Source organism: Oncorhynchus tshawytscha, linkage group LG11, assembly GCF_018296145.1.
Source record: "Oncorhynchus tshawytscha isolate Ot180627B linkage group LG11, Otsh_v2.0, whole genome shotgun sequence".
In the NCBI taxonomy this organism is placed as follows: Eukaryota; Metazoa; Chordata; class Actinopteri; order Salmoniformes; family Salmonidae; genus Oncorhynchus; species Oncorhynchus tshawytscha.
In genome coordinates this window covers 48,051,359-48,062,707 of record NC_056439.1, presented here as the reverse complement: position 1 = coordinate 48,062,707, position 11,349 = coordinate 48,051,359, and the positions used below count along the sequence as shown (strand labels likewise).

The 11,349-nt window shown below is 42.8% G+C and overlaps 1 protein-coding gene across 1 annotated transcript in view; it reads left to right on the top strand.

The window, feature by feature from the left end:
• Window positions 1-2,200: 2,200 nt before the first annotated feature.
• LOC112262108 (echinoderm microtubule-associated protein-like 1) overlaps window positions 2,201-11,349 on the top strand; it is an 81,542-nt gene continuing 72,393 nt past the window's right edge. The window contains exon 1 of the mRNA XM_042330205.1: window positions 2,201-2,414. Coding sequence (XP_042186139.1) covers window positions 2,381-2,414 — 34 coding nt within the window. The 5' untranslated portion in view covers window positions 2,201-2,380. The remainder of the gene's footprint in view (window positions 2,415-11,349) is intronic.

The window sequence follows — 11,349 nt, the reverse complement described above, 5'->3', positions numbered from 1 at the left end:
CTTGATCCTTTCTTTCCAATAAACTGAAATTGGTACTTACTTGTTTATTTATTAACTTTTATTTAATCAGGGGAACTCGATTGAGACCAGAGTCTCATTTTCAATGGTGCTCTGAGGACATAAAATAAAAGATAAAACTACAAGACACAAAATACAATAACAAGTACATTACATTACAACACCACAAATATCACAAACATCACAGGCATCATAAACATCACAGACATCGCAGGCATCATAAACATCACAAACAGCACAGGCATCACAAACATCACAAACATCGCAAACATCACAAACATCACAAACATCATGCACATCATAAACATCATGCACATCATAAACAAATTGTTAAAGGCAATCAGAAACATTTGCACACCTCGGTGAACTCATTTATCATCAGGGTTTTAAACTGCCCTAATGATGGGTAAAACCAAGTATATTTCATTTTCAAAACACTTCAAAATGTATCTTTTCCCTTTAAAAATGCCCCCTTATTTTACCAAGTACGTTGACTGAGAACATTCTCATTTACAGCAACAAAATGGGGAATAGTTACAGGGGAGAGGAGGGGGGGGATGAGTGAGCCAATTGGAAGCTGGGGATGATTAGGTGACCATGATGGCATGAGGAATTGGGAATTTAGCCAGGAAACGCTTACGATAGGGACCATGGGATCCTTCGTGACCACAGAGAGTCAGGACACCCGTTTAACGTCCCATCTGAAAGACAGAATTATGCATTAGTACACTGGATGGTGCCCCACACTAACCGTGTCCCCACTCATAAATATCTGGCCATCTGGATTTACGAAAAGCTATCTTTTAAAAAGCATATTGATAAGTTAGTTAAGAAACGGAGAATATAAATGGTCTTCTTCTTTCGAAAATAGGTCACGCCTCTCGATACATAGCAAAGAGCAGATCATTCAGTCAACATTCCTGCTGGTTCTAGATTATGGTGACAACATCTATGTGAATGCAGCTGCCAATGAACTGAAACCGTTGGATGTAGTATATCACAGCACTTTATTACAGGCGACAGGTTCAGGTTCACTGCATTCTGTATCAGAAAGTAGGTTGTCCCTCTTTAAAGTCTGGTAGATTGATGCATTGCTCTCTTTTTGTTTATAAAGCTCGTCTACAAAAAACTCCCGCTGTACCTAACATCATTACTGACATTTAGCCATAGTTATCATACCCAGTCTCGGTGATGGCTAACTCTGGAATTTTTTTTGGTTTCTACAGAGTTTTTTTGCCACCTTGTGGAATAAACTCCAAAAAAATGTTGTTTTAATGATTTCCTGCCTCGAGGGCATTTCAAACAGCTGATTGAGGATTTTTTTTTTTCATGAAGAATGTGTTTTGGTTTCACTGTTTGGCTTTTTATACTGTATTGATGTGTAAGAGCTCATCTGCAAAAGTGACCTTGGTCTCAGCAAGACTCCCTAACAGTCCCTGTCAAAATAAAGGTTAAATAAAAAATGTAAGTCTGTCGCCACCTAACCTCCTCTTCTTCACTGCACTGACCAGCTGAAAAGCCACTAATAATGAGCACCATATTGTATTCACCTATCAAAACTGTTCTAATCAGTGCAGATAAAGGCTGGGAGACAAGATAACAGATTTTCAAACAATTGTGCCTTTGCAGTGTTAAGCATGAATGCCAATACAATGTGCAATTTAACATTGGCGCCGTCTAGTGGCAGAAATACACTACTACTACTTCTGCCAACAGAACCAAAGTATTCACAGGAGCACTCCCACGTTTATGCAGGAGTCTTTTTCGACTGAGGAGGTATCATTCCTTAAAGCAACAGCTGTGTTCTGGATGAAATCCTCTCTCTGCTGCGGATGCTACATTCCCTTTGAAAAGTAACATTCGACAATATCATGTTTCTCCGGTACGAAAAAGAACAGTAAAGTAAATCTAAATATTTGTATTTGCTAAATGTCTCTTTGTTTTTCAAGATAATTTATTTCTCTTGCAGGAAATGTACCGAAAATGTATGGACATTTAAAATCTAAAAGAAAGCATGGATTTGACACCTTTTTTTTAGGTTCAGAAAGGAGGCCTCTCAATATTCATAAGATGAAATGAGCTGAGTCATCCCGATGGGTAGGGCTGCCAACAGATGTACTGTCCAATAGCAGCCTGGACATTAGTGTTATGATAGGCATGCTTAGGGTCCCGCAGTCGAAGCACACTCGGAGAGACAGACAGACCCACGGCCTGTTAGACGGTGGCCACTCCGCTCCAGGGTCTCACACAGCCTGCCGTGTAGTGAAGGGGCAGCACACACACTCTGTGAGAGGAGGAGAAGCAGGAGCCCTCTGACACAGCTGGAGGGGAGAGAAGACGTTACTAACAGTCCCTCGTCACCATGTCAGACTGCGGCTGCGAGGGACTGCCTATGGGTGAGTGTCAGACAGACAGACAGAAAAACAGACAGACAGGTAGACAGGCATTCAGACAAACGGAGAGAGACGGAAAGCAAGCATAACGACAGGCAGACAGAGGGCAGGCAGACAGACAGACAGAGAGGGCAAACAGACAGACAGAGAGGGCAGGCAGACAGACAGACAGAGAGGGCAAGCAGACAGACAGAGAGGGCAGGCAGACAGACAGACAGAGAGGGCAAGCAGACAGACAGAGAGGGCAGGCAGACAGACAGGGCAGGCAAGCAGACTGAGAGGAGGCAGGCAGGGCAGGCAGACAGACAGGGCAAGCAAGCAGACTGAGAGGACAGGCAGACAGACAGGGCAAGCAAGCAGACTGAGAGGGCAAGCAGACAGACAGGGCAGGCAAGCAGACTGAGAGGGCAAGCAGACAGACAGCGAGGGCAGGCAGACAGACAGGGCAGGCAAGCAGACTGAGAGGGCAAGCAGACAGACAGACAAGGCCGATCAGCTCCTTCCTGTGTTGGTCTGAGACCACTGGGACAGCTCACCCTGCAAATATTCAGCCAGAGGAGAGCTTCCCCTCATGTGACCATGTATGGAGACTTTATTTTCTGTACTTTTCTGTCATATGGAGACTTATTTACATAACTGTGTACATGTTTGTAGGAGAGAGGGAGGGGTTCTTAACAATGGTTTTCTGCTCGACAGTGCCTCACAGCGAGTGGCCGATAGTGATTTCTGTGTCATTAAATTTACTGTAATCAGTGTTCATTTCCATTTCTAGTTTCTCTGACATCAGAAACAAAGGGTAATGAGCTGTTCCCACATGGGCTTGTGTGTTTATGTGTGCCCACGTATCTGGTGTGACTGACGGGCATTAAGTGAGGGCTCATTTCACACAAGTACAGCATGAGACTAAGAAGAGCTGAAGGTTGACAGCAGCACCGGCAGGGGAGGAGATACAATGAGCTGTCACCCCTACCCTCCCAATGGTGTCTGGGATAGTCCCTTCACTTCCTCACTCCCAGCACTCTCACTCCATGGCTATACTAAATCAAAACTGTGAGCACTAAACTAGCTAAGCAGACTGTAAGTTGAGAAAAAGGGACATGGGCATGTTCAAGACATCTTCATGGCTCATCCTTGGGCTCCCCAAGTGGCGCAGAAGTCTAAGGCACTGCATCTCAGTGCTACAGGCATCACTACAGACACCCTGGTTTGAATCCAGGCTGTATCACATCTGGCTGTGATTGGGAGTCCCATAGGGCATTGTCTGGGGTAGGCTGTCATTGTAAATAAGAATTTGTTCTTAACTGACTTGATTAGTTAAATAAAGGTTACATTCAAAATTTAAAGTCCTAACTATGTTGTGAGACATACAGTTCTTTAAAGTTAATGAAAAAAAAAATCGTCAATATATTCTGATGTATATTTATTTAATTTGAATGAGTTTTGTTTTTTTCATTAACCAACTCAGTGTATTTGTGGTGTCTGCCCTTAAATTGGAAGGTTGGCCGTTCGGTCCCCGGGTTGAGTCATACCATAGACTGTAAAAATGGGACTCGACGTGTCTCTGCTCAGATTGGGTGTAAGACCCTGTGGATAGACTCGTGTCCTGTCCAGTGTACTTGTACATCAAGCTGCCTCTCGCTAGAAAAACAGGAGAGGGTAGACCATAATAAACCTTTATTTATAGGCTACTTGGCTATTGTATGGCCATGGAAAAAAAGAAGAAGAAAAGATTCACCTATGAGAAGCAGCTCCACCTTCAAGCAAGAGAATGGCATAGCAGAGGTTTAATAATAGAAATAGGTTGACAAGAGCAGACACTCCTATTCTCTTCCCTTGAGGAGTATCTCTGTCCGGACCGGATCTATTGATAGATAGAAAACTGCTATGCCAACACTTAGGTCCTTGTGGCATATGTTCTTTGTGCACATGAAGATTTATGGTGGAATCATGGCAGAAAGAATGGGACAGCTATTATCCGGGTGGCCTACATAAATAGGCTACACCGCGCAATGAACTGGATGGTTCGACTTCTGAATGCTGATTGGCTGACAGTATGACAAAACATTTATTGGGGTGACTGTTCACCTGCCGACAGGACAACAACCCTAAGCACACAACCGAGACAACAGGAGGAGTGACATTCAGTCCCTGAATGTCCTTGAGTGGCCCAGCCAGAGGCCGGACTTGAACCCGATCAAGCATCTCTGGACAGACCAGAAAGTAGCTGTGCAGCAACACTCCCCATCCATCCTGACAGGGCTTGAGAGGATCTGCAGAGGAGAATGGGTGAAACTCTCCAAATACAGGTGTGCCAAGCTTGTAGTGTCATATCCAAGAAGACTCCAGGCTGTAATCGCTGCCAAAGGTGTGTCATACCCAAGAAGACTCCAGGCTGTAATCGCTGCCAAAGGTGTGTCATACCCAAGAAGACTCCAGGCTGTAATCGCTGCCAAAGGTGTGTCATACCCAAGAAGACTCCAGGCTGTAATCGCTGCCAAAGGTGTGTCATACCCAAGAAGACTCCAGGCTGTAATCGCTGCCAAAGGTGTGTCATACCCAAGAAGACTCCAGGCTGTAATCGCTGCCAAAGGTGTGTCATACCCAAGAAGACTCCAGGCTGTAATCGCTGCCAAAGGTGTGTCATACCCATGAAGACTCAAGGCTGTAATCGCTGCCAAAGGTGTGTCATACCCATGAAGACTCAGGCTGTAATCGCTGCCAAAGGTGTGTCATACCCATGAAGACTCCAGGCTGTAATCGCTGCCAAAGGTGTGTCATACCCAAGAAGACTCCAGGCTGTAATCGCTGCCAAAGGTGTGTCATACCCATGAAGACTCCAGGCTGTAATCGCTGCCAAAGGTGTGTCATACCCATGAAGACTCCAGGCTGTAATCGCTGCCAAAGGTGTGTCATAACCATGAAGACTCAAGGCTGTAATCGCTGCCAAAGGAGCTTCAACAAAGTACATTGGGTCCGAATACTTAAGTAAATGTGATATTTCCATTTTTTAATTTTTTTTTGCTTTTTAATTATGGCGTGTTGTGCGTAGATTGTTGAGAGAAAAAGCTATTTAATCCATTTCAGAATAAGGCTGTAATGTAACAAAATGTGGAAAAAGTCAAGGGGTCTAAATACTTTACGAATGCACTGTGTATATATATAAAATGTAAATATATTTAAATTAACCCTATACTATTAAAATCCATCACCTTATTCCACAACTTTAACCCTATCAGATCCTACCCCAGTCCAACGACCTGAAAGGACGAGACACCACTCACTCAACACACACTGTAACTCTTCTGAATTCATATATCGTACCCCCAAATACTTCTCTGCTGCTGCCACCAAAACATCTATTTTTGGTGACTTACATCTCTGCGGTACAGCTGATAACCATTGCTATGAAGACTAACAAGCCAACCTTGCTCAAACATATCACTCGTTTGCCTATATCTCTGTTCTGCACTGACCTACTATTCACAGGAATCCTCACCCTTGACCCATCCTCCTCTACTTTCTTAAATGCCTCAGCAAAGGACACTTTCTGCACTACTCTAAACCTGGCAACCTCAACCTGCCTCACGCACTGGACACCTCCGATTCCCAGCAACATGACCACCCCTACAGTAGTTTTCCACCGAAACTACACATTCCTCTGTCCCATGTCCTCCTGCAAAATTCCCACATCTTTGGATTCTCCCTCCTACACACTGCTGTGACCGTAAATGTGACACCTGAAACACCTCACTGCATTCGGCACAAAAGCTCTAACAGCATAACTCATACAGTTGATGTCGGAAGTTTACATACACCTTAGCGAAATATATTTAAACTCAGTTTTTCACAATTCCTGACATTTAATCAGCGTAAAAAATGCCCTGTCTTAGGTCAGTTAGGATCAGCACTTTATTTTAAGAATGTGAAATGTCAGAATAATAGAAAAGAGAATGATCTATATCAGCTTTCATTTCTTTCATCACATTCCCAGTGGGTCAGAAGTTTACATACACTCAATTAGTATTTGGTAGCATTGCCTTTAAATAGTTTAACTTGGGTCAAACGTTATGGGTAGCCTTCCACAAGCTTCCCACAACAAGTTGGGTGAATTTTGGCACATTCCTCCTGACAGAGTGGGTGTAACTGAGTCAGGTTTGTAGGCCTCCTTGCTCACACACACTTTTTCAGTTCTGCCCACAAATTTTCTATGAGATTGAGGTCAGGGCTTTGTGATGGCCACTCCAATACCTTGACTTTGTTGTCCTTAAGCCATTTTGCCACAACTTTGGAAGTATGCTTTGGGTCATCCGTCCATTTGGAAGACCCATTTGTGGTCAAGCTTTAACATCCTTCCTGATGTCTTGAGATGTTGCTTCAATATATCCACAGAATTTTCCCTCCTCATGATGCCATCTATTTTGTGAACTGCACCAGTCTCTCCAGCAGCAAAGCACCCCCACAACATGATGCTGCCATCCCCGTGCTTTTTAAAAATTTACCTTTATTTTACTAGGCAAGTCAGTTAAGAACAAATTCTTATTTTCAATGACGGCCTAGGAACAGTGGGTTAACTGCCTGTTCAGGGGCGAACGGCAGATTTTGTACCTTGTCAGCTCGGGGATTTGAACCTGTAACCTTTCGGTTACTAGTCCAATGCTCTAACCACTAGGCTACACTGCCACCCCACGGTTGGGAAGATGTTCTTTGGCCTGCAAGCCTCCCCCATTTTCCTCCAAACATAACGATGGTCATTATGGCCAAACAGTTCTATTTTTGTTTCATCAGACCAGAGGACATTTCTCCAAAAAGTATGATCTTTGTCCCCATGTGCAGTTGCAAACTGTCGTCTGGCTTTTTTATGGCAGTTTTGGAGCAGTGGCTTCTTCCTTGCTGAGAGGCATTTCAGGTTATTTTCAATATAGGACTCATTTTACTGTGGATATAGATACTTTTGTACCTGTTTCCCCCAGCATCTTCACAAGGTCCTTTGCTGTTGTTCTCGGATTGATTTGCACTTTTCGCACCAAAGTACGTTCATCTCTAGGAGACAGAATGCTTCTCCTTCCTGATGAGTATGATGGCTGCATGGTCCTATGGTGTTTATACTTGCATACTATTGTATGTGCAGATGAACATGGTACCTTCAGGCATAAATCAAAGCTCAAAAGAACAGATTGTGTCACCTCTGTTTCACCACGCTCTCGGCTGGGTCTGCGTCAAGGGATCACAAACACCAGGAATTTTCAACATCAATTGTTCCACAAGACAAAAAGGTTAAATAACTACACACCTGTAAGAATGTTAGGGTACCCACACAGCCATATGTCCATGTTACAGCGCTTGTTAATGGAAGACAGAGGTGACCAACCTGTTATAAATGAGCTATCGAAGCATCTCCGAACACCTGTATGTAATGGAAGAAGGACGCCAACGTAACTGAATTATGTTGGCTGTTAAAACCGATTAAAACCGTGTACAGTATGTGTATATTTTTGCATTTGTGAAATTATTTTGGTATGATGTGAATGTAGAGGGCTTTATTTTTCAAAAATCGTATCGCAAGTGAGGAGTCTTAACGTTTTCTAAATGCTAAAAAAGAACATTGAGATTGTCGTTCCCATGGAGCCTGCTGTGGTCGATATGTTCAGCTGAGAACCCAAGACAGGGGGGGGGGTTCCACTAGATGGGCAAGTGGCAAAGTCAAAATTGGCTATCCTAAAGATGTATGAAAACAAAATGTAGCTGGTCTTTGGTCTTAATTTACGGTTAGGGTTAGACATCAGGTTAATGGTGGTGTTAATGTTTAAAATCTGATTTCAAGATGAGAAATAGTAGAACTAGACAGAGTTAATTAGATGGAGCAACATGTTAACTAACATGAAGGAACATTAGATGGAGCAGCATGTTAACTAACATGAAGTAACATTAGATGGAGCAGCATGTTAACTAACATTAAGGAACATTAGACGACTGTGCCACTTGCCCAACAACTGTGACAGTCTCGTGCGCTACAACTCCCTACCACTAGGTGTCAGTGTGCACACATGTTTACAAATGTGTACATTCCTTCAGTATGAGCAAAGGCTGGAAGCTGGTTGGAAGTGGAAATGTTTGTGGTTTGTCGCATAAGAACGAATGTGAGACCATTTCAGCGTCTTATGTACGAAGGAAAGTACCTGACTGGAAAAACATGATCAAAAGTAGTGGAAACTGTAAGGCTTTCAAGAACTGTAATATGGACAGAGATTATTTTGAGGTCTGATATGCCTTTTATAGACACCTATTGCCTTTGGTAAGAGTATACATTACTCTTTATGAAGCATATGAACTAAAACATGACATATTGTAGGCTGTAATCATGATGTCAGCTATATTGAGTGATAGAATCCACAGCACACCATATCTAAGTAAGTAAGCATTTCACTGTAAGGTTTCACCTGTTGTATTTGGTGCATGGGACTAATAAAATTGGATTTGATCTACCTTTAGACCATGTCCAAGACACATGATTCTCTGTTTCAAATCAAACCAAATCCATTTATATTTGTCACATACCCCGAATACAACAGGTATTTGTACCTAGACCTTACAGTGAAATGCTGACTTACAAGCCCTTAACCAACAATGCAGCTTTAAGAAAAATACCCCCCCCCCCAAAAAAAACAATAATAAAAGTAACAAATAATTAAAGAGCAGCAGTAAAAAAATATATGTTTTTCTTTGATGCAATCAATCCCTTTACTCTCCAATTGATTTGCAGTGCTAGCTCATACCACGGTCATCCTGGGGCAAGAAACAAAGGATGAGTAGGATGGTGGTGGAGGAGGTGGCAGATTGGGTACCTGCCTGGTGTAACTGAGATGTATTATACATGTGATGAGAGTTGGCAGTTCTGCGTGTGTGACAAATAGCCATCAGTTTTAACTCAGAGAGCTGCAGACAGTACATGGGGATGGGGATAGTTTCTGGGCCACCGATGTCAAACATCCCTCTGTTGCTTGCCGACAAGTACCCCTAGTGATATGACGTCTATTGTGGCCTAAGACTACAGCTTCATAGCACTCACGTCGGTAGCCATGAAGTGCTTTGAAAGGCTGGTCATGACTCACATCAACACCATCATCCCGGAAATCCTAGACCCACTCCAATTCGCATACCGCACAACAGATCCACAGATGACACAATCTCAATCGCACTCCACACTGCCCTTTCCCACCTGGACAAAAGGAGCACCTACGTGAGAATGCTGTTCTTTGACTACTGCTCATCGTTCAACACCATAGTGCCCACAAAACTCAACACTAAAGTAAGGACCCTGGGACTAAACACCTCCCTCTACAACTGGATCCTGGACTTCCTGATGGGCCGCCCCCAAGTGGTGAGGGTAGATAGTAGCACATCCGCCATGCTGATCCTCAACACTGGAGCCCCTCAGAGGTGTGTTCTCAGTCCCCTCCTGTACTCCCTGTTCACCCACGACTGCATAGCCGGGCACGACTCCAACACCATCATTATGGTGCCAGAATAACAACCTATCACTCAACGTAATCAAGACAAAGGAGATGATTGTGGACTACAGGAAAAAGAGGCCTGAGCACATCCCCATTCTCATCGACGGGGCTACAGTGGAGCAGGTTGAGAGCTTCAAGTTCCTTGGTGTCCACATCACCAACAAACTAGAATGGTCCAAACACACCAAGACAGTCATGAAGAGGACACAACAAAACCTATTCCCCCTCAGTCAAACATGTTTTAAGCACTCAAAATCATGAACCAGGTCCACATTTTGTTTAAACTTTCACCACCTCTCTGTGTGTATGTCTGTGAGCACTGAAGAATGCAGTTCCAGACTGAGAGAGCTGTGCATTCTATTACCAGAGTTTTGTTAGGCTGTGATGAACTTCACTTTATTACTGAGTGACAACTGTAATAGCTAGCTACTGATATTATCATTCCAGTGGTATAACTGTTAACTGTCAATAATTCACTTAATGGTGAGCCATGGAATAATTAAAAATGTATCTTTTGTCAGGCTGGATGTTTGAAATATGTGTCAGTGATTTGAGTCATGCTTCTTTAGTAGTGGAATGAAGACTATTAGCACTTGAATGTTGTAAATAAATACTGTCTGTAGATACTGGAGTGATGTATGATTGTTAATTTTTTTAAATCATAGACCAATTTTTTTAATACTGTGTCCATGTGTATGCAAGTATGTTAAACGAAACAACAAACTTTTAACCAAACGTAGATGGACGTCTTTACATAGTTGTTTTTTCAACATAAAAAAAATACATATTTTCAAAGCCATAAAAAATACATATTTTCAACGATATGAAAAACACCTCTTTTCAACTTTCAACCAAAACCAAACGTAGATTGGAAGTCAAGCCTAGTCATCTTTTCAACTGCATTTTGCTAGGTGGGTACACATTCACCACCCTTTGAAGTTCATCATAACTTATTTAATAAATAGCCTAATAAACTGCATGGTTTTTCCGAGTCATAGTGGGAGGACCACACAACATATCATTGTGTGAAGTTGACTTCGATATGACGGCTATTATATCAATATTTGAGCAGAGGCGTTTCCACTGCTCTTTCTCGTATAATACACTTTACAGACACAAAAAGATCCCACCGTGTCAAAAACGAACAAACTGTCTTGCCGGCATTTATACAGTTGTACAGGCATTTTCATCAGGCTAGTTGTGACTTTTTTCAAGTAATTCATCTTAATGAAATGGTTGGATGGAAACCAATGACGTGTGTAAACCCTGGATGGCTGAAGCTGTGTATTGGCCATTGAGAGGCTTTGTAGCCAGCGGTCGGCCATATTGCTACTCCCCAGTAGGAGCAGTCCTCCATAAGAATGAATGGAATTCTACAGTAGATCAATTAAATGTTTCAAGGGCAAATGACACGTATGTAGGTATTT